Here is a 25,000-nt window from a genome sequence, read left to right on the forward strand (position 1 = left end):
GCCAAATTTTAAAAAAAGCCAAGTAAATAAAAAACCAAAGACCTATGTGTCCCCAAATAATACATATGTTCAAAAACACAGTATGATTATTTACTTTTTTCTGATAACTAGGTACAAAATCAAGTGGTTTCCCAAAATACCTTCCTAAAATTTGTTAAAATAAATTAATGAAAAGAAGTCACAAGTAGGCATAAAATGCACGGATGAAAGTGTCAGGCAAAATTTATAATAGGAAGTTTTTAACATATATCTTCACACTTTTTCTAAAATTTATGTCTAATAAAATTACTTGGAAGTATTTCATCTCATAGTATACTTTAAAGGATGAAGTTCTACACTAATTATAAAATGGTTATTTTATAACCAGACATTTTACAGTTGCTGATCTACCATGATCTATCATCATGTCTTAAATGAACAACTAAAATAGCTCGTTATTATGTCAAGCGCAGGATCTTAAACCTAAGCCATTTTAAATATGTCAAATATCAAATATAAGTAGAAATACTACCAAATAATAGAGCTGGAAATACAGCTTCCAAAGGATTATCTTGGCTATAATGCCTCATAGAGGGCTTCATATACACACAACAGATGTTCAATAAAAGATTATTGGATAAACTTCAAAATCATGAAATTAAAATGAAAAATCAGAAAATCAAAAAACTAGGTTATTAAACTGGTTATGAAATGAATCAAATATATTCATTTCTGGTAATACAACTTCTTTGAAACATACTTTTCTGTAGAAAAACAATCAAACTTTTCGTAGAATTGGTGAGAGGCTCTCCTGAAAGCTTCTGTCATTCTTAACTTCCTTCCCAAAGGACCACAGAAGAGCATAAACCAGAAGAGTTTATAAATTGTTAATGTCTCCACCCAAAAGCTAGCCTTTCCTGCTAACAAGGGAAGAGAACTGAAAGATAATGATGGTGCAGATATATATCTGAATAAGTACTTTCAGGAACCATGAGATGAAGAATCATTCATAGATTTTAAATCTTTAGGATACAATTATTAAAAAAAAAAAAAAACAAAAAAAAACAAACCTCAAAGATGCAAAATACATCTTTCATTTCTCCAGAAATAAAAGTCCAAAGAGAACTTAAGCCACAAAACAAGTAAGTTAAAATAAGAGTAAATAAGAGCACTGATCCAAATTCATGCTTTGGTGTGGTGTGATTCATTGCATTCCAAAAGTCAGGATGTAGACCTGAATATGTTGGCTTCTTCGGCACAGTTGCCTATATTGAATGTTCTGATTTATGCTGTTAAAACATTAATTTTAAAAAGTAATCTAATTCCTGCTCCCAGTGAACTCCTAGAAAGGATTTCTAATCAGTAGTACTACTTCTTAGAAATCTGAGGGGGAAAAGCATAAGTTCAGGTATTAAGTGCATGCAGAGGGTGCCTGGCTGGCATAGCTGGTAGAGAATTCAACTCATGATCTTGGGGTTATGAGATTGAGCCCCACTTTGGGTATAGAGGTTACGTAAAAAATAAAATCTTTAAAAATAAGTAAATAAAATGCATGCATTAAAAAATTTTAAGTTACTTTCTACCTCAGAATTATAAATAAAGAAAAATGGCAAGTATGTTATAGCCAAAAAAAAAAAAAAAAAAAACCCTCTATGTGAAGACATGGATATTAATAATATAGTGGAAATGATCTGATAAACATATGCACATTAATTTTTAGGCTGGTAGGGTTCTAAATGTTCGGTTAACAACAGTCAAAAACATACAGTTTCCAACCCCATTAAGAGGCAGTAAAATAAAAAAATATTATATGTAGAAATACAAAAGCACAACCTGTTGATGAATTACTATTAGGCCTGAATTATATTAGTTATTCAAAACCATTCAGGTGTTATTTTCAAACTGATGCTTTAGCAGCAAATATCTAATTGTGCTCTTATTCTCATAAAGATGACTATGCATTTACAGCTAGGTTCAGTTTCAAAAGTTTAATATTTAAGTAACATAATTTCTAGCCAGTATTATTCACATAAATCATTGTACTTCTCTCCAAATAGCATTTTAGGCTAAATATGAATATGTTCCAACTCTCCTAACCAGGCACTTAAAATCATGACATTCACTAAAAGTCACTTTTAAATTGATTTTTTTTTAAACATTTTCTAAAAATCTTAACCGAACCAACCAAAACCCCTTCTTCTAATATGGCAGGACAGTATTCAGCAAAAAAATTTCAGGTAAATAAATCTTAGGAAAATGGTGATGTCATAAAGTATTTAATTAAGACAAACAGGAGTAGTAATATTTTTAGTTGCCCTTTGCCATGTGTTCCAACCAAAATTATCAAAATGAACTTTGGCAAGATAAAGGGGAAGAATTTTAGGAAGAGTTAACTGAATTAATTTTATTTTTATTACATGAGCACCCATGGGCATAAGTAACCAAGTATTTGACTCCTTGCTTCTAAAAAAATGTTTGACAGTGAAAATCATTTATATTTGTATTACCAAAATTTGGCTTAAAAGTCTTTAAAAATTTAGGAAAAAAGAAACATCTGGTTCTGGTGTAGTATTTATTCTTGTCTATTTTGTTAATTAGGTCTAGAGAATCCAGTGTGGTTGTCACTGTTAATCTGATACTTATGAATTGTTCTTCAAAAAAGATCATTTGGAAATAAGAATGTTCCTAATATCTTCCTGAACAAAAATTGAAATAAAATTTTTTAAGAGAAAAATTTTTTTTCTTTTTTAAAAAAGATTTTATTTATTTATTCTGAAAAAAAATTTTTTTAAAGCTAATGTTGCTTTTTTAAATACAAAAGACAGATACTTACCTTGTAAAAAAAAACTATTAAATTTTAAAAATGTAATGTAGTTAAATAACAAAGTTCTTTATAGTTTAAATAATTGTACCATGTGGAGTGCAAATCAATCACACCAACCTGCTTGATCTTTCAGTAAGAGTAGTAAGCAAATCGTAGACAGGAAGCATATGCACAGAGATGAAGAGGAAAAAAAGAAAAACATTATTTCCTTTGTAAAACAAAGAAAAATGTATAATAGCATTTATTTATAGTATATAGAAATAAATCAAATCATTATCAAAACTGAAACAGAGCTTTATGTAAAAAGAAAAGCATATTTAACACAATCAGAGATGTAATTTAAGCAAATAAGATTAATCTAGACTAAGATTACAATTTAAATAGATCTCAAGAGCTCACAAGGACTCTCAAACTCCTGCAAATATAACAGTTCAGCACCAAGTCGTTATATTAATGGTACACATGGAATTGGGAACCTGCTAAGATCAGGAAGTGATCTAAAAGGACAAAACAGAAAATCATGCCAATTAAAAAAATTAGTAAAAGAGCAAAATTTGCATTGTTGATTTCAAAATTTCCCAATTCAATGTTCTAATATAAAGATTCCATACAGGTGTGGCTCCCCTTTAAGAAAAATCCAACACAAAAACCTGAATCAACTAAAGAGATGAACTGATTATAGTAATTTGCAGTGATAATTTGATTAATAAAAGGATTTAATGAAGAAATATTAAGGACAGCAAGTTCTCCCAATAGATTTGATTTACCAATTTGATTTATAGGCAATTTTTTCAGAGAAAAAAAAACATTAACTGCATAAAGTGAAGTACACCTGTATAATAACAAACTTGCATTCAATTTATTCATAGCTTGTTAAGGGTAATTATGATTCCATAGAGGTAAATGATCAACTGATGACTCAAGCAAAGAACACCTTAAAAAAAGCCATTCGTATTTTTAAAAGGGAAGGTACATACGAGTTACACACAGCAACCACATGCTGGGAAAACCATTTTTCCATTTCACCAACACACCCACATCACAACAGAAGAACTTAATGTGCTAGATATACAAACAGTAACTAAAACTGCATGAACTGAACCAAGTACAACTCATTTCATAACATACTTTCATGTAACTATTTTTTAAAGATTAAGGTAAGTTTTAAAATAGAAAATTAAATTATAATGCCTCCACTCGGGTATTTCCTCGTATCTGACAATTTATAATACCTCTATGCGGTTTCTAAAGCAATTTCTTGTATTTCAGAAATTGTCCTATGAAATTAATTGTTTTGGTAAAATGTAAGAGTTAAGAGAGAAAACAATTCTAATATTCTTGGAATTCTTCTTCTAGAAAGCTAAATGTGTAAGAATAACTGTTAATAGTTTTAGAAAAATAACTACAAAGATAATGCTTTAAAAGGCAGTAAGCTGCAATCTAGTAGAAGAAAACATCAATTCCCTTTTCTTCTAAAAATATACACAAAATTAATAATATTTTTAAACTGATTTAAGGTTTAAGAAAAAGCTTTTAGGACTGAAATACATCTAGACAGATCCTGCGTAAACAACTTCTTGTGGATCTGAATTCTCCAATCATACCTTAGAAAGTTTCTTAAAATCAATCAGGTAGTTGAGAAATAGAGAAAAGTGGCCATCTGAAATAAAATACTATCCAATATATTTTTACTTGCTTCAAACTTTACATTTTTCTTTATTTGGGAGCTTTCAAGCTTAAGCTACACCTAAGAATAGGACACCAAAGCATAAAATCTTATAACTTAAGACATGTTATAATGGGCACTGGTGTATTGCCAAACATTTGTACTTTTAGAAATTCAGGATTTGTTATTGCATATCTCTTATATTGACTAGGATTAGTTTATTCCAAAACATAAAAAGGAACCATAAGAATTATTCTTTTATACAGCTTACTAGCTCTCTTTACATTATCTCAATGGCAAAAGCATGAATCTCTCTTCCATTGTCTCAAAGATAAGCTAAAGCACACATTTTAACAATTATGGTTAACTGGAAGCGATGAAGAAGGGAGGAAATAACCACATGCTTTGTTCTACTGAGAAGTCCAACACGTATTCTTTAAGTAATGACGGGGAGCAGTGCAGCATTTCTCAAATGAAGCCCATGGGTTATGGAAAAGCCAAAGCTCTGTGAGAGAATTTAAGAGCTACCACTCACTAGGCAAGGACTTATCCAGAGGTTTCTCTATGACAGAACATGTGGAGTCTGAACTACTGCTGCTGCTACTGCCTGGAAGACAAAGAAATGAGCCCAACGGGAACCAAAGAAAGAGGAAACAAGTAAATGAACACATACACAGAGGAAAATTCAGTTCCAGCGAAAGAATTTTAAAGAACAATCAAGCTTTGCATTAAAAAATCAAAACTTACTTTCCCTTAATACCAGTCTTGGTAGACTACCCAATATTTTCTGGTTACAAAGCCAGACAGGGCAATTAGAAACTGGATTCCCTTAAGCATCTTACTGTGGGAAAATTGCATCACCCACTTAAAACATAGTAATTCAGAGGGTTGGAATGACGTGAATAAAAAACTAAGTCATTTGTTGATATTTAAAATTTAAATTATTTACACTACTTAGTTGGTAAGTTACAGGAAGTGAGTTTTAAAATTTAAAGTAATGCACACAAAAAATAAAAAATAAAAAATAAAGTCATGCACAATTGAAACTACAGTAATGATGAATTACCCTTCATTATAGATAGCTTGGTTTGTCTCCAATTTTACTCTCCGCCAAAACATCAAGCGAGTGGATATAATTATGTAAGCTCATGGTTTCATAGCAAAACTATGAAAGGCTCAATGAAAATTTAAAAAATTTTAAGCCTAAAAGGATACCTTACTAAAAAATATTTTAACATATTAAGCAACAGCATTTTTTTTCTATTTTAAATTTTATTTTTAACAAATCTATTATCTGCTTTAGCTATGAATAGTCTGTGAGAAAATAGGGATGAAGACAAAATGATTTATCTAAACAAGGGGGTCAGCAAGCATTTTCTGTTAAGGGACAAATAATAAGTGCTTGAGGCTTTGTGGGCCATATAGTCTCATGTGAAAGCAGCTGTACACCAAATGTAAACAAATGCTCATGGATCTTTAATAAAATTTTATTTACAAAAACAGGTGGTGGGCAGGATTTGGCCAGTAGACTATAGTTGGTCAGCTCTTTCTCTAAATCATCTTCTTCCTGTCCTTTGAAGTTACAGAACCCTTTGTTTTAAAATTTGGGACTTCTGGGTTTATTTCAGAGCAAGATCATTTTAGTAAGACAAGCAAAATATGCACCAGCTTGAAAACAATGATCCACACATTAATGATCCACATTAATGGAAGAGAGTTCTGAAACAAATGAACATTAAGAGCAAAAATGTTGGAAAAGTGGGCCATTATAATATGTCTCTCTCTTTTGCCTGTTAACTATATCTTTATCACAATAAATACAAACTTCACACTTGGCAACAAATGCCCCATAAAAGGGATAAGAATGAAAGTACATTTTATAAAGCAAAGTATTAAATTAAAAAATGGAATCCTCATAGAAATTCACCATTTAAAAATACAGTGACTTCTAAAGCCTAAGCATGCTTGAGAAAAACTCCACATTAACCTGATTTCCTAAAAAACATTTTAGGTTCCCAACACAAATCAAAGGCCTCACATAAAATTAAAACCCTGAATGAAATCTTTACATGGTATAAGCACTATCACAGATTTTTACAATTCTAAACTGTAAAGGACAGAACATATGGTATTATGATTCAACTGTAAGTAGGAGATCAGCATAGGAGGAAAAAATAAGGCAAAGTTAACTATGTATATGGATATTTCCTGTGTGAATTGTTACCATAACTAAAAATGGCAAAAGAAAAGGTATGCATGAATGTTAAACCATATTTAGGGAGCAATCCCAGTTAATTTCTAGAACACTAAAAAGAACTTACCCCTTCTTTTTTTCCTTTTCTCTCCATCTTCTCCAACCTCACCCTCTTCATCATCCTCTTCCTCCGACCCACTGATATCAGAACCTGATATTTCTTCCCCTTGAATAGAAATTTTACAAAACAATTTATATTCTATACCAGGTCATGGCTTGTATCAATTTTCTTCATTAGGTTTGTTGCCCTGGGATGCCTGGGTGGGTCAGTGGTTAAGCATCTGCCTTCAGTTCAGGGCATGATCCTGTGGTCCTGGAATTGAGTCCATCATTGGGCTCCCTGCTCCACGGGGAGCCTGCTTCTCCTTCTACTTATGTCTCTGGCCTTTCTGTCTCTCATGAATAAAAATCTAAATCAATCAATCAAGTCTGTTGCCCTAAACAAACTGTATTTTAATGTTTCTAAACAGTATATCACATATGCTAACCTCAGGAAAAGATATAATGTACACAGAGGCTTTATTTCAAAGTTCCTAAAAAGTTAAATTCTAATCTACTTAAAATTTCAAATGATAAGTTTAATAAAGTTCTATGTATACATAAAAATTTCACGTTAGAAGTCATTATTTCAGCTTTTTAAAAAAGTAATCATTTTGGAGGAGCATTTTCTTCTCAGTTTTTGCATAAGATTTTATTTTTAGGGGCACATGGATGGCTCAGTGGTTGAGCAATTGTCTTTAGCTCAGGTCATGATCCCAGGATCCTGGGATCAAGTCCCACATCAGGCTCCCTGCAGGGAGCCTGACTCTCCCTCTGCCTATGTCTCTGCCTCTGTGTCTCTCATGAATAAGTAAATAATCCTAAAAAAATTTTTTTTTTTTTAATTTTTAAGTAATCTTTATACCCAACCTGGGGCTCAAACTCACAACCCAGAGATCAAGAGTCACATGTTCCACCAATTAAGCCAGCCAGGCGCCCCCTCTGTTCAAGATTTTTTATTTTTTAAATTTTTAAAAAGATTTTATTCATTTATTCATGAGAGACACAAGAGAGAGAGAGGCAGGCAGAGACACAGGCAGAGGGAGAAGTAGGCTCCACGCAAGAGGCCCGACGTGGAACTCGATCCTGGGACTCCAGGGTCATGCCCTGGTCCAAAGGCAGGTGCCAAACTTCTGAGCCACCCAGGGATTCCTTCTGTTCAAGATTTAAAAAAATTCATTCACCCTACATATTTTTTAAGAACAATAAAACTCATCTAACACAGTGATCCCACTTTTAGGACTATATCATAAGAAAAGAAGGACTATATCATAAGAAGAGCTTATTAGTACAAAAATAGCTTAAAAAGAAACAAAAAATCAAATAAAAGGGTGTAATTAAACTAATATCAATAACTTCCATAGTAGTTATTTAAAAATAACACTGTCCATGAATGAAATGTCTAAAAAAACAAACGTAATTGGTGAAAAAAATAAATATACACTAATCATAAACGATAATATCTAAACATTAAATAATGGATAGGAAGAGATCAGCATATTGGGAGAAAAATTCATTTAAAATATTTTCATTGGGGATCCCTGGGTGGCTCAGTGGTTTGGCGCCTGCCTTTGGCCTAGGGCACGATCCTGGAGTCCCGGGATCGAGTCCTGTGTCGGGCTCCCGGCATGGAGCCTGCTTGTCCCTCTGCCTGTGTCTCTGCCCCCACCCCCTCTCTCTCTCTCTTTCTGTGTGGGTCTATCATAAATAAATAAATAAATAAATAAATAAATAAATAAATAAATAAATAATCTTAAAAAATTTTTTTTTATTGGGGCGCCTGGGTGGCTCAGTCAGTTAAATGTCTGCCTTTGGCTCAGGTCATGATCTCAGGTCCTGGAATAGAGCCCCACATCACGATCTCTGCTCAGAGGGGAGCCTGCTTCTCCCTCTGCCTTTCCCTCTGCTCATGTTCTCTGTCTCTCAAGTAGATAAATAAAATCTTTAAAAATATATATATTTTCTTTAGGCCTAGTACAATGACATCCTGGTAGCAACAAATGCACCTAATGTCCAAGTCTTGGGTTTCTATATACCAGTCTCCACTGAAAGGAACCAGGGAGAAATAGATGGATTTAAGGCCAGGATAGGGAACATATAAAATGAATCTAAAACATCTGTGGTATCAGAAATAAAGAAGCACTTAAAACCAAAAATCAAAAAACTGATGGAAGCATGCTGAAAGGATACAGCAGCTACCCTGAAGGAGCTCCTATGGTCAAATCTCGGGACAATCTGAGCAACAAGACAAATAATGATATTATTGTATTACAATGTACAGACTAAAATAAATATGCATGAATTGATACTGATATCAATAAATAACTGAATAAACAAGTGGGGGAGAAGGGACTATTCCCCCTTACAATAGAATTCTTAACATTAAACATTAAAAGGAATAATGAGAAGACAAAGTCACCCAATGAACAGATGCCAAAGAATTAGTGTTGCTGGCAAGAACCCCTAAAGGATGCTACAGTTAGTGGGGAAAAGTATGATGAGAAACAGGACCTTTTCATAGTTTCAAAGTATCTCCCCACAAGACACACCTTAAGTTTAAAGGAAAATGTAAAATTATAGAATTCGTAGTGAAGAGACCTTGCAGAATAGTTATGAGAACTACAAAAGACCAAAATTGAGGAACATTTTTCAAATATATGACTTTTACAGTGCCAAGACCATGAAAGACAAAGAAAGATGAGGAACTGGAGATTGGAGACCAACAGGTCCTGACAACTAAATGCAACATGTGATCTTAGACTGTATCCTGGACTAGAGGGCAAACTCAACACCTGAATAAAATTGATAGGTTAGTTAATAAATTTGTATCAATGTAAATTTCCTGGTTCCAATAACTGTAAGATGTTCACTCTAAGATGTTCCAGTCATATAAGATGCTAACATTAGGACAAGCCGGGTGATGGGTATACAGAAACTCATCATACTTCCAAGTTTTCTAGAAGTCTATAAAAAGTTTTAAAAATTACTCTTTTAAATGTTTTCCACTTACTTTTTTATTGTTTATATGATCAACTGTACTAATCATAACACTGTTAACTGGATCATAAAAACAAATATCATAAACATCTATGAAATTAAGTGTTTAAAAATAAAGCCAGCATTACCACATGATCTATCAAATTCCACTTTTGGATATATACTCAAAAGAACTGAAAACAAGAACTCAAACATGTATTATCTATATACCCACATTCATAGCCAGATTATTTTTTGTAGTCAAAAGGCAGAAGCAACCTACGTGTCCATCAAAAGATGAATGGATAAATAAAATGTGGTATAGACAAAAAAAGAGATATTATTTAGCCTCAAAAAGGAAGGAAATTAGAAAAAAATTAAAAAAAATTTTAAAAAAAGGAAGGAAATTCTGATACATGCTATGACATGGATGAACCCTGAGGGCCAGACACAAAAGTACACATATTATACGATTCTACTTATATGAGTTATGTAGAATAGTCAAATTCAGATATAGCATAGTGTTATCACGAGCTGAGGCAGAGAGGAGGATAGGAGGGGATGGAGAGTTAATGTTTACTGGGTACAGAACCTCATTTGGGGATGATTAAAAAGTTTAAGGGATGGATTATAATCATGGTTACAGAACAATTTTAACATACTTAATACCACAGAATAAAAATAGTTGAAACAGTAAATTTTACATCATGTATATTTTTCCCCTATGAAAAAACGTGAAAAAATAAAGGCAGGAAAATAAAGGTGTGAATTCAACATTAACAAATCTAAGAAATCTTAAATCTTTAAGACATATTGACTATAAATACCACCTAGTGGCCATATTTAAAATACCAAATTTCATTATCTGAGAGGGCAGCTCAGCTATTGAGATTATTCCTCAATAATCTTATTCAAAGGGAACCCGGGGTGGCACAGCGGTTTAGCGCCTGCCTTTGGCCCAGGGCGCGATCCTGGAGACCCGGGATTGAATCCCACGTCGGGCTCCCGGTGCATGGAGCCTGCTTCTCCCTCTGCCTGTGTCTCTGCCTCTCTCTCTCTCTCTGTGTGACTATCATAAATAAATAAAAATTTAAAAAAAAATAATCTTATTCAAGTTTACTAAACCAGTACCCTTTTCAAACATATATGATGGTGGCATCTCTGCAGTTCATATCTGTTCTATCCAGCTTCCCTGTAAACTGTAAAAAAGCCACTCAAAAGCCCTTTTTTATCTGGTATGAAAAGGAGTCCTATACCTATCAGTTCTTAGCATGAAAGTGTAGCAAGTCACTGACCACTCAATGACAAGCAGTAAACTTCTCACCCTCATGAACAAGGTCTTCAAACTTTCTAACCTTCTAACATCGTTAGAAAAGAATTCTCCAAACAGAATCTCATGTTCAAATTTAAGCATGAAAGCATATTTTCAAAGGCAATGAATTTTTACTTATTGTAAATTTGGTTTACTCATGACTCTAATAAGTTTCTTTACTTTGAATAACAGTGACTGGTATCTTTCACAAAGAACTCTGGGTCATTTTCACCCAAATACATATATGGTAAAATTTGTTCTTCGACAAAAAAAAAAAAAAAAAAAAAAAAATTCATTATTTAGTAAATGGTCAAATGAAATCTATAAAAGGTCATGGAGACGGATATGATTGAGATGGAGGTTTAAGTTAAAACAATTTTTTAAAATGACATAAATAAATATTAAATAATTAAACTTAATATGAAAATGCTGAAGTGTGTATCAAACACCTTGCAGAAATATTCCTTTAAATATCAAAGTTAGGGCAGCCCAGGTGGCTCAGCAGTTTAGCACCACCTTCAGCCCAGGGCCTGATCCTGGAGACCCGGGATCAAGTCCCACGTCAGGCTCCCTGCATGGAGCCTGCTTCTCTCTCTGCTTGTATCTTTGCCTCTTTCTCTGTGTGTCTCTCATGAATAAATAAATAAAATCTTTAAAAATAAATAAATAAATAAATATCAAAGTTAGATAGAACCAGAAAAGATCCCAAATAGCCAGAGGAATGTTGAAAAAGAAAACCAAAGCTGGGGGCATCACAAAGCCTGACTTCAAGCTGTATTACAAAGCTGCGATCATCAAGACAGCATGGTATCGGCACAAAAACAGACAGATCAATGGACCCTCAACTCTATGGTCAGCTCATCTTCAACAAAGCAGGAAAGAATATCCCACTGGAGAAAAGACTGTCTCTTCAATAAAATGGTGTTGGGAAAATTGGACATCCACATGCAGAAGAATGTAACTAGACCATTCTCTCACACCATACACAGAGATAAACTCAAAATGGTTGAAAGATCTAAATATGAGACAAGAATCCACCAAAATCTTAAGGGAGAACACAGGCAGCAACCTTTTTGAACATGGCCACAGCAACTTCTTGCAAGATACATCAATGAAGGCAAGAGAAACAAAAGCAATAATGAACTAACTCTTGGGACTTCATCAAGATAAAAAGCTTCTGCACAGCAAAGGAAACAGTCAACAAAACTAAAAGACAACCTGCAGAATGGGAGAGGATATTTGCAAATGACATATCAGATAAAGGGCTAGTATCCAAGGTCTAGAGAGAACTTACCAAACTCAACACCCAAGAAACAAACAATCCAATCAAAAAATGGGCAGAAGACATTAACAGGCATTTCTCCAAAGAAGATCTACCCATGGCCAACAAGCACATGAAGAAACCTCTACATCATTTGCCATCAGGGAAATACAAATAGATACCACTTTATACTGGTGAGAATGGCAAAAATTAACAAGACAGGAAACAGCAAATGTTGGCAAAGACGTGGAGAAAGCAGAACCCTCTTGCACTGTTGGTGGGAATGCAAGCTGGTACAGCCACTCTGGAAAACAGTGTGGAGGTTCCTTAAGAAGTTAAAAATAGAGCTACCCTATGACCTAGTAATTGCACTATTGCACTACCGGATATTTACCCCAAAGATACAGATGTAGTGAAACGATGGGACACCTGCACCCCAATGTTCATAGCAGCAATGTCCACAACAGCCACACTGTGGAAGGAGCTATAATGTCCTTTGACAGATGAATGGATAAAGGAGATGGGGTATATAAACACGATGAAATATTACGCAGCCATCAGAAAGGATGAATAGCTACCATTTATATTGACGTGGATGGAACTGGAGGATATTATGCTGAGTGAAAAAAGTCAATCAGAGAAAGACAATTATCATATGGTCTCACTCATATGTGGAATATAAGAAATAGTAAAAGGGACTATAAGGGAAGGGGGGAAACTGAGTGGGGAAAAATTAAAGAGGAAGACAAATCATGAGAGTCTCCTAATTCTGGGAAACAAACAAAGGATCGCAGAAGGGGAGGTGGGTGGAGGGACAGGGTAACTGGGTAACAGGCAATAAGAAGGCCACATGATGAGATGAGCACTGGGGGTTATATGTTGGCAAACTGAATTTAAATAAATTTTTTTAAAAAATCAAAGTTAGATGCTCAAGGAATTTTAGTAAGTGGTTTTTAGTAGAACACTTAGTGGTTAAGCAACATATTTTTAGCCAACAATATTCTGAGAAAAAGTTACCTTCTTCAAGCTTCTTTTTCAGTTCTTCTATTTCTTTCTGAAACTGGCGAAGCAAAGCATCTTTTGGATCTTCATTAATTCTAGCTTTATTTTTAATATTCTTAGCACGGTTAGCATACCGCAATGTACTGATAGTTTCATCATAATTGTAATCTGCTGGCCCAATATTTGCACACTGTTGAATTAGGAATACAAAACATTTTACACATGACACAGTTAAAATTAATACTACCATGATAAATTTATCAAAAAGAATTTGTGAAACCTGGTTCTCCTCTAGCTTTCTTGAACAAGAAAGCAACAACTACATGGATTTCCAAACACCATTACATGGGTTAGCACACACAATGTACTTAAAAAGAATAACCACAAATCACTACAAGTGAAATAATCAAGTTTTTAAAATGCTATGCATATCAATTATTGGCATAAACAGGAATCTGACATTTTCCTGATGATAACTATTCTACAATGAAGTCTTACCATCATGGTTTTTGAATTTCCTCCTAAGGAATCCTGAAGAAGACGAGTCAGTTTTGAGTTGCGATATGGAACATGAGTGCTTTTTCCGTCAACCAAGGCAGAAATTACATTACCAAGGGTGGAAAGCGAAAGATTGATTTTTGTGGCTTCTTTTAGGCGCTGTCCAGTTGCTCCAGTTTTTGCTTGTCTTTCTGAACCCTAGCAATAAACAAAGACAGAAATAATGCTAAAATTAAAAATACAGAGTATTCCTCTGAAAGTTTAAAACAAAATTTGACACTAAAAATCTGATATTTATCTGGAATTTGCTTCAAATAATATAGGAAGGGAAAATGTGGCTGATGGCAGAGATGGAACAGGACTGGCCATGAAGTGATAACTGCTGAAGCAGAGTCATGGGTACATGGGGAGACAGTACTACTCTCATTATTTTTATAAATAAGTATTCCATAATACAAAAGAAGTTAAACACATACACAAGTCAACAACTTAAAAACTGTATGTAAGTCACATTTTCACTGGAATTTTTATTCACTTATAATATGTAAAATATCACAAGAGTTATTCCTTAAGGAGTATCCTGTTACTTACAGCAAGATCTACAAGATGGAGCTTCCCCATTCTGACATGCATATTACCATCAACGCCTTTTTCACTGCATTCTATAGTAATTGTAAAGATGGCATGGGAACGGGAACTATGTTCATTCATATTAGTTGCACCAACAGAACCTTGAAGGAAGGAAGGAAATTCTTGAAAAGCATAACAAGAGGCAGCATTTTTTAAAAATAATCAAATATCCAGACTGGTTTAAAATACTTAATTTCATCACAGTGAAGAGCTAGAAAAGCACAGGTTTACTTAACATTAGAAATGTCTCTGACAATTTATATGTTGATAACAAAAGAATTTGTAATGTTTCTCATATTACAGAGGTAATTTTAGGACAAAAAGCTTAATTTCAATCCCAAGTATTACTGGCTAAAAAAGAAAAAAAAAAGAAAACTAATTTAGGTAAAAAAAAAAAAAAAAAGTTAAATACTTTTGAATTTTTTGCCATTTCAGCTGTCTCTAAAAAGTACTATGCGCTGAGAATCTAAATCACAGAAATACTTGCATATATGCATTAGATGATACAGGATATTCAGTACAGCACTCTTTGCAATATCAAGAGATCAGAAACAACCAAAAGGAAAGTGGTTAATCTATTGCAGAATAGTGATGGGGCGCCTGGGTGGCTTTGTAGGTTAAATATCTGACTCTTGATTTTGGCTCAGGTCATGAGATCCAGCCCCATGTCAGGCTCAGAGCTGAGCGCGGAGTCAGCTTGAGATTCTCCCTCTCCTCCTCCCCCTCCCCCTGCTTGCATGCTCTAAATAAATAAATAAAATCTTAAAAAAAAAAATAGTCCTACTATGGACTACTCAAGAGCCCTTTAAAAACACAAAACAGATCTGTATGTATAACATGGGAAGATACCCTTAACATATGAAAAAAAAAGATATATAGTACAATCTTCTTTCTTCTATTAAACAAAAGCATCCAGTCAAAATATACTAAGTATTTGTGCAACTATAAATATTTTACATATTGTGTAAAGAAAAGGGTTTTTTGGGCAGCCCAGGTGGCACAGTGGTTTAGCGCCGCCTGCAGCCCGGAGTGTGATCCTGGAGGCCCGGAATCGAGTCCCACGTCAGGCTCCCTGCATGGAGCCTGCTTCTCCCTCTGCCTGTGTCTCTGCCTCTCTCTCTCTCTCTCTCTCTCTCTGAATAAACAAATAAATAAATAATATTTTTTTTAAAAGTTTTTTTTCAATAGGCATATATTAGTTTTTTTCTTAAATTGCCAAGTATTTGGAAAGCATTTTGCTAATTTTAGCCAACGTCAAAATTATTCTACTATATATTTATGCAGAACTTCTCCATGCAAGCTTTGATTTTAGAATTTGAAAATTAGGGCAGCCCGGGTGGCTCAGCGGTTTGGCACCGCCTTCAGCCCGGGGTGTAATCCTGAAGACCCAGGATCTAGGCCCACGTTGGGATCCCTGCATGGAGCCGGCTTCTCCCTCTGCCTGTGTTTCTGTGCCTCTCTCTCTCTCTCTCTGTCATAAATAATTTAAATCTTTTTTTAAAAAAAGAATAGCAGCTTTTACTGTCACATTTCCTTCTTCTATTTTCCCCTGAATAGTTATTTTACTCTATTGCAATTGCAGTATGATAAAATTAGTATTTTTATGTTAGAACTTTTCAACGTGGATGTTTGTACTAAATATCTAATTCTTAGACTCAATCTATTAATTAGGAGTATTTTCCTCTGCTATCTTAGGTCCTCAAAATCTTTGGTCTTCATTTCATTTTACTCCTTTTATTAGAATTGTTTAGTTTTCCTTGAATGAAGCTCACATACCAAATCAAATTAATTCTCAGTTGTTAATGGGAGGTTTTTTGTGGAGGCTTTTTGTTGTTCTATTTTCAATGAAAGGTTTTGATCACTACTGTGAAAGGAATCGAGTCAAAATTTTTTCTTATTGAGTAAGCAATATATGAACATATTCCTGGTATAAAAAATATGAAAATACAGACATACAAAAACATGAAGTAAAAGCTCCACATACCCCTTTTCTCCTATCTTACTTCCCCTTACCGAAAGGTAATCACTATCAAATGTCCTTTCATTATATATTTAACACACACACACACACACACACACACAGCCCAAATACATAGTTTAACAATTTAGACTTTTTCCACATCTCTAAACGGGGTGATGCAGTACATACTATTCTATAATTTGTTTTCCTTTCACTTAACAATGTATCTTGAAAATCTTTCAGGTATCTACATGTATATTTAACTTTTTTTTTTTATAGCTTCATTACAGTCCAGAGTACTTCTGTACCACAATTCATAAAACCAATGTTTTACTGACATTTATTTAGACTGCATCAAACCTTTTGCTATTATCAATAATGTTCCATTAAGGCATCTTTTTATGTCTAAAGATATTTTTCTAGATATTTCTCAATATAGATACATCCATACATATCCAGAAATATACATATATATAGAAATTATATATATATATATATATATATATATATAAATTAGAAACACTGGGTGAAAAGAAATGCATTTAAAAAATTTCAACAGATACTGTTACAATGCCCCTGAACAAGGCTGGAGCACTTTCCACTCCCATCACCAGTGCCCATTTCTTCAGAGCTGCACAAACCTGGATATCCCTCCATCCTAAATAATGGGTAAAATATCTCCTACTATTCTTTTAATACTCATTTCCCCAATTACTTGTCAAGGTGAACATGCTCTGTATTCCTGCTGCTATGTATTCATGTATATCTTTTGCTCATTTTTCTGTTAGAATTTAGTCTTTCTCTACTTGATTTATAAAAATGCAACTGATTTTTTTTAATTTTTTAATTTCCTTGACTTTCCTAGATTTACAGGCTAGTCAAAAAAGCTTTTTAAAAAATGTTTACTTTCTACATTCTTATTTTTTTACCTCTGACCTCTAATTGCTGCTAGCAACATCATTAGTACTAAGTCTGGGGCATCTTGGGTATTAAATAGTGCTGCAACTTTCTATTTTTTAGACAAAACTTCAAACTATTATTAAAGAGAATGTCACTTAATTTTGGTTTGCTTTTCTTGTCAACAAAAGGAAGGCAGTAAAGCATTACTGATGCTAATGATCAGTTAATGATGTCTAATGGCTTAGGTTCAAACACTCACTCTACCACCTACTAAGTAGTACATAACCTTGCACAAGTTATTTAGACTAAGTCTTGGTTTCCTCAGTCAAAACAGGAATTTAGTACATTCACAGTTCAGTTTGAGGATTTAAAAAAGATCATTCTTATAAAGAAAGGACTTAGCACAAGCACTTACCACACAGTTAGTGTTTGACAAACTTATTATTATAGCTAAAAAGAGACAGCTAGGGCAGCCCGGGTGGCTCAGCGGTTTGGCACCGCCTTTGGCCCCGGGTGTGATCCTGGGGACCCGGGATTGAGTCCTGCATCGAGTTCCCTGCATGGAGCCTGCGTCTCCCTCTGCCTGTGTCTCTGCCTCTCTTTGTCTCTCATGAATAAATAAAATCTTTTAAAAAATAAACTAATTAATTAAAAGAGACAGCTAACAATAGAAGAATTTCATATATATAGCGCCATAACCAAGAAACAAAATTCTGGTCAGCACAGAAGGCAATCTGTGATCTCTTTCATTCATATATGTTCTCTACACAGTAAATAATCAAAGAGAAAGGGCTATCAAGAAACTTAAAAATCCAGTCTCTGTGGGGTCAGTTTTGCTTCTAAAAGCCTACTCGACACATAAATGTTCAATCACAATTATTTACTACACTTACGATTTTTGTGGCCTAGTGTCATAATTCTATCCATATCATCAGCATTATTTACCACGTAAGCCGATAAATCTTTGATATAAACTCCCACATCAGGTCTTTCTTTAACCTAAAAAAGAAAAAAGAAAAAAGAAAAAAACTGACCCAAAGATCTTATACACATACCATAATTCCTCCAGCTACTTATCAAACATCTACTGTGTGTTGAACACCCTGCTAAGAAATGAGGATACAGTGATGGACAAAGTAGACATAGTCTCTACACTTGCACAGGTGACAATCTATGGCGAGAACATAAAAATGAATACAAGTTATTTCAATTGGGATAATGTCATGAAGAAAAAAACCACAGGACAGTATGAGAACACAGTATAGAGGAACTAAGCTAGTAAACCAGGGACATACAGTTTCCCCAAGATGAAGTTTAAGCTAAGACCTCTTGCTGAAATAAGAGGTAGCCAAACTGGATTGGGGTAGCAGGAAAAGAGCAGGTGTGAGGATCCTGAAATGGGTCAACACTAGGCACTTAGAAAAAGTAAAACAAACAAACAAACAAACAACAACAAACAAACAAAAAGCCAGGTTGGCTGGAAACAGTGGGAAGTATGGGAGAAACAGGTGGGATATATGGCTACAGAGGCAGTCAGAGATAAGACTAAGCATAGTTATTGGTCTTTATCTTAACAGCAACTTGAAGACACTGGAGGATTTCAAACAAATGAGTGAATCAGATCTGTATAACATCTATGTAAAACCGTTACCTTTCTGTGAGTAAAACTTATTTACCAAATATGAAGGATATATTTAGGATAGGTTTACCTAAAATACAGTGTTAGAAATGTAAAATTCACTTTGTAAGACCCTAGAAATCACCTCCAAAATCAACAAAATACAGGTATACTCAGAGCTACTGCAGGTTGAGTTGCAGATCACCATAATAAGGCAAATACTCAAATACACCAAGTCAAATAAATTTCTTGGTTTCCCAATGTATATAAAATTATTTACATTATACTATAATCTTTTAAGTGTGTAATAGCATTGTCTAAAAAATAATAACATATACCTTAATCAAGAAATATTTTATTGCTAAAATGCTAACCATCATCTGAGCTTTCAGCCAGTCGATATCTTTTTGCTGGTAGAGGGTCCTGTCTCAAAGCTGATGGCTGCTGACTGGTCAGGGTTGGGGGATGCTGAAGGCTGGGGTGGCTGTGGCAGTTTCCTAAAATAAGACAACAAAGTTTGCTGCAGTGATTGACTCTTCCTTTCAAGAATGATTTCTCCGTAGAACAGTGATGCTGTTTGATAGTATTTTGCCCACAGCTGAACTCTTTTTCAAAATTGGAGCCAATCCTCTCAAAACCCTGCCACTGCTCTATCAACAAAGTTTATGAGCTATTCTAAATCCTTTATTGCCATTTCAACAGTCTTCACTGCATCTTCACTAGGTGTAGATTCTGTCTCAAAAATATATTTTGTGCATCCACAAGGAATAACTCCTCATCCATTGGTTTTTGGGGTTTCTTTTTTTGGTTTTGTTTGTTTTTATCCATTGGGTTTTATCATGAGATTGTAGCAGTTCAGCCACATCCTTAGGATCCACCTTCTAATACTAGTTCTCTTGCTGTTTCCACCACATCTGCAGCGGCTTCCTCCACTCAAGTCTTGAGCCCCTCCAAGTCATTCATGAGGGTTGGAATTAACTTCTTCCAAACTGTTGTTAATGCTGATATTTTGATCTCTTCTCATGAATCATGAATGTTCTTAATGGCATCTAGAAGCATGAATCCTTTCCAGAAGATTTTCAATTGACTTTGCCCAGATCCCTTAGAGGAATAACTCTCTATGGCAGCTTAGGAAATATAATTCTTCAATAACAAGACCTGATCCAGGGACTGCAGAATGGTTGTTGTGTTAGCAGGCATGAAAAAAACACTCACCTCATTGTACAACTTCATCAGTGCTTTTAGGTGACCAGAGGCACTGTCAACAAGCAGTATTGTTTCGAAAGAATTTTTTTTTTTCCTGAGGAGGTCTCAAGAGTAGACTTAAAATATTCAGTGAACCATGTTGTGCACAGATGTGCTGTCACCCAGGCCTTGCTGGCCATTTATAGATGAAAGACAAAATATATTTAGCATAATCCTTTTTTTTTTTTTAATTTTTATTTATCTATGATAGTCACAGAGAGAGAAAGAGAGAGAGGCAGAGACATAGGCAGAGGGAGAAGCAGGCTCCATGCACCGGGAGCCCGACGTGGGATTCGATCCCGGGTCTCCAGGATCGCGCCCTGGGCCAAAGGCAGGCGCCAAACCGCTGCGCCACCCAGGGATCCCTATTTAGCATAATTCTTAAGGACCTAGGAGTTTTAAGAGTACTAAATGAGCACTGCTTTCAACTTAGAGTCACCAGTTGCATTATCCCGTACCAAGAGAGTCAGTGTGTCCTTTGAAGCTTTGAAGCCAATGACTTCACTTCTCTAGCTATGAAAGTCCTAGACAGCATCTTCCTCCAACAGAAAGCTGTGTCATCAACATTGAAAATCTGTTTAAAGTAGCCTCCTTCATGAATTATCTTAGCTAGATCTCCTGGATAACTTGCTACAGCTCCTACATAAGCACATGCTACTTCATATTGTACTTTCATGTTACAGAGATGGGTTCCTTAAACTTCATGAATCAACCTCTGCTAGCTTCAGACTTTTCTTCCATAGACTCCTCATTTCTCTTGGCCTTCACAGAATTGAAGAGGGTTAGGGCCTCACCCTGGATTAGGCTTTAGCTTAAGAGAAAGTTGTGGCTACTATGATCTTTTGTCCAAACCACTAAAACTTTCTCTACATCAGCAATAAGTCTGTTTGCTTCCTTATCATTTGTATGTTCACTAGAATAGCACTTTTAATCTCCTTTAGGAACTTTTCTTTTACAGTCAAAAGTTGCTATTTGGTGCAGGAGACCTAACTTTCAGCCTATCTTCGCTTTCAACATGCCTTCCTCAATAAAGCTTAATCATTTCTAGAAGCTTAATCATTTTTTATTTAAAGAGACATGCAACTCTACCTTTCACTTGAACACTTAAAAGCCACACTATAGGGTTACGTGGCCTAACTTCAGTATTGCTGTCTGTCAAGGAATAGAGTCCCAAAGAGAGGAAGAGAAATGGGGAAAGGCCAATCAGTGGAGCAGTCAGAACACACGTCACATTTATTAAGTTTGCTGTTTTATCTGAGGATGGTTTGTGGCACACCAAAAACAATTAAAATGGTAACATCAAAGATCACTGGTCAAAGATCATCAGAGATCACCATAACCAATATTAATAGTGGTGAGAAAGTCTGAAATACTCCAATAATTACCAAAATACAACACAGAGACATGAAATGAGCAACTGCTGTTTGAAAAATGGTGCTAAGTTGTTTGACACAGGGTAAAAAATACAGTTACTGGAAAGCATTATAAAGGGACGGCCCCATTAAGCAAGGTATGCTTGTAAAGTGAAGCTGAGGCCGAGGTCTGTAGCGGCCAGTGGGGAGAACCATTCCACAAATAGTAGGACCTCATAGACAAAGATGACAAACACAAGTTTAAAAAACAATCCCAGACACAAACATCACAAGGGCAGACACTCCAAGTTTCAGGTGCCGACATCTAGTTGGAGGTTTGGAAATTTTTTGGTCGCTTTTTTATAACAATCTTTAAGGTATATTTATACATAAGGAAAAACTTCTCTTCTTCTGTCATGGGATATAAATATGCCCTAATTTATTAGTAGTAAAGGAGTATGCTGGTCTCTATAAACCAGGGGGTGTCAAAATGTGCTCTGAGAGCCCCAGAGAGTTCATGGGGGCCTGGAGGGGGCTACTGTAGAGTTGGGGTTCCTAGGGCCCAAATTCTGAAGAGAGCTTTATTTTTGTGTGTTTTGCACACTGTGCTCCCATGTAAGGTCTGGTTTGATGAATATATTTAAATGCTTTAAACATTTTAAATGTGTGAAAATTACTGGTGTATATCAATGTCTCTCATTAAACGTATAGTAAAAAAACAATGTGTGTATTTCTAATCTGCCAAACCCATATCTCTGAAAAATATAAAAATCATGCACCTGATGTTATAGCAATGTCAAATTGCTATAAGTTTTTAAACATTTACTCTCACTTGCTGCACTCAAGTCACTGCAGACCAGAAACACACTTCCAACTGACATTAGTTTGCAAAATCTAAGGTCATTTCCAATCAAATATGACATTAATTCAAAATTCAATTAGTAAGTATAAATAAACTGTTTAGATATGAAAGGTGAAGAAATTGGGATGCCTGGGTGGCTCAGCGGTTGAGCGTCTGCCTACAACTCAGGGCATGATCCCAGAGTCCGGGATCAAGTCCAACATGAGGCTCCCCACAGGCAGCCTGCTTCTCCCTCTGCCTATGTCTCTGCCTCTCTGTATGTGTCTCTCATGAATAAATAAATAAATGAAAGAAAGAAAGAAAGAAAGAAAGAAAGAAAGAAAGAAAGAAAGAAAGAAAGAAAAGAATCAAATGTGATTCTAAATTTATGAAAGTTTTTTTAGCTGGGTAATGCTATAGAATAATTATCATAAAAGCATAGAAATTTAACTTCTATAACAAATACAGTTTGTAACAGAACAACAGATCTCAAAGGAGCAGTTACTCCCAACCTAGAATGTTTCAGAAATTTGTAGTGGGAGTTTCTGGTTCATTTGAGGACACCATTAGCATTCATAGGCAGGAGCAATTGATACTAAACATCCTGAAATAGGTAGGATGGTCTATCAATGAAGAATTGTCTCCTCACACAATGTCGAATGTCCTAGCATATATGCATATGGGTGAAAAAAAATTATTTATGATTACCTGAGTCTAAACTCTGATTTTATTTTATATATAAAGACATGGGCAGCCCCAGTGGCTCAGTGGTTTAACGCTGCCTTCAGTCCAGGGCAGAATCCTGGAGACCCAGGATCAAGTCCCACATCGGGCTCCCTGCATGGAGCCTGCTTTTCCCTCTGCCTGTGGTCTCTGCCTCTCTCTCTCTCTCTCTGTATCTCTCATGAATGAATAAATAAAAATCTTAAAAAAAAAAAAAAGACAAAGTGCTTTTCCACACTAATATAGGAATAGGAATACAGAAAACTGAGGAAAGAACTACTACTTAATTTTGTTGAGAACTCTATCAAGAGCTTGTCACTATTTTAAAAGACCATTTCATTGACAAGAACACCACTCAAGGGACCCCTGGGTGGCGCAGCGGTTTAGCACCTGCCTTTGGCCCAGGGCGCGATCCTGGAGACCCGGGATCGAATCCCACGTTGGGCTCCCGGTGCATAGAGCCTGCTTCTCCCTCTGCCTATGTCTCTGCCTCTCTCTCTCTCTCTCTCTGTGACTATCATAAATAAATAAAAATTTAAAAAAAAGAACACCACTCAAGAGATTTAGATCACCAATATAACAGATCTATAACCGTCTGCATATATAGCTGTTGCATTCATAATGATTACTTATGCCTCTGACTACTTGGTTATGTCACTGAGTGTGGTTACATCTAAGCACTTATATAATGAAATAATAGCATTTTATTTTTTCACTACTTTATTCTTGTTTATAGTACAATTGGTCAGTATACTGATAACCTAAAAATTATTTGTGTAGGTAGATTTTATTTTCTATGAATTTTGTTTCAGGATAGTCAAAGGGACATTACAAAATATGTTATAAAAAAAGGGGCACTGGGTTTAATAGAGTTGAGAATCACTGACAAAAATGTTCCTAAGAATAAATCTAATCTGTAATTACTGGTACAAGGGAAAATGTTCTTTCTAAATGATTTTTATTCTAATAATTTCTGCAATGAGAAACTTAAAAGGCATCCATCAAAAATAATGTCAAAGATGACAACTAGCAAAAAAGAAACATGATATTTCCTATGTATGCATCATCATTACAGAATAAACCTTAAGGTCCAACAAACAATACCTAAGCCTGTAATACTATGTTCCAAAAGCCCAGTTTATATAGTAAACTTAAAAAGAAAAAGGCTAGGGGCACCTGGATACCTCAGTCAGTTAAGCATTCGACTCTTGATTTTGGCTCAGGTCATGATCTCAGGGTCTTGAGATTGAGCCCCCTGTTGGGCTCTGCCCTGGGCATGGAGCATGCTTGAGATTCTCCTTCCCTCTTTCACCCTCTCCCCTTTTTTCTTTCCTCTGGGGGCGGGGCGAGGGAGAGGGAAGGCTAACATTTATTTAATACTTTTTTATGTATCAAGCCTTGATTTAAACACTTTGTATTAACTTGTTAATGTTGGCAATAATCCTACGAAGTAGATACTGTTATCAGTTCCATTTGCATGTGGCAAAACTAAGGCTCATATAGGTTAGGTAACTTGCTCAATATATCATAGCCAGAATGGTAAGACTCTAAAACCACCCCTGTAATTCTAGGTGAATCTGTTATTTGACTGTGAGCAAGTCAGAAACCTCTCTGTGCATTGGTTTTCACATCAACAAAACTGAACTGCTAGGAAGAGTAAATGAAATTAACTATGTACTACTATCACAATTTACTGTACTGAATGTCTACTCCTGCATTATAAGAGCTTAATAATAGTAGTCACTGTTATTCTACATGTATTCTACACCACTCTATGATAATGGTTACTGCTATTCTATATTCTATTCAACTACCATATGCACATTATTCTTTAATTATTTTACTTACAATGGAATTCTAAACAAAATTCCAGTATTAATATTTTAAATGCTCTTTTTGTCTGTCTCATATCCTAAAATA

General features: G+C 35.0%; 1 protein-coding gene across 3 annotated transcripts in view; it reads right to left on the reverse strand.

The window, feature by feature from the left end:
* The window catches only part of KIF3A (kinesin family member 3A), a 55,683-nt gene that overhangs the window by 11,896 nt on the left and 18,787 nt on the right, over window positions 1-25,000 (reverse strand). The window contains exons 5-11 of one of the 3 annotated variants that reach the window (XM_038552131.1): window positions 18,195-18,300; window positions 14,403-14,542; window positions 13,812-14,009; window positions 13,329-13,503; window positions 6,791-6,889; window positions 5,005-5,076; window positions 2,921-2,929 (exon numbers count right to left, since the gene is read on the reverse strand). In XM_038552131.1, coding sequence (XP_038408059.1) covers window positions 2,921-2,929; window positions 5,005-5,076; window positions 6,791-6,889; window positions 13,329-13,503; window positions 13,812-14,009; window positions 14,403-14,542; window positions 18,195-18,300 — 799 coding nt within the window. The remainder of the gene's footprint in view (window positions 1-2,920; window positions 2,930-5,004; window positions 5,077-6,790; window positions 6,890-13,328; window positions 13,504-13,811; window positions 14,010-14,402; window positions 14,543-18,194; window positions 18,301-25,000) is intronic. The other 2 variants (XM_038552132.1, XM_038552133.1) reach the window with 2 other exon arrangements.

The sequence above is a fragment of the Canis lupus genome, chromosome 11 (assembly GCF_011100685.1).
Source record: "Canis lupus familiaris isolate Mischka breed German Shepherd chromosome 11, alternate assembly UU_Cfam_GSD_1.0, whole genome shotgun sequence".
NCBI lineage: Eukaryota > Metazoa > Chordata > Mammalia > Carnivora > Canidae > Canis > Canis lupus.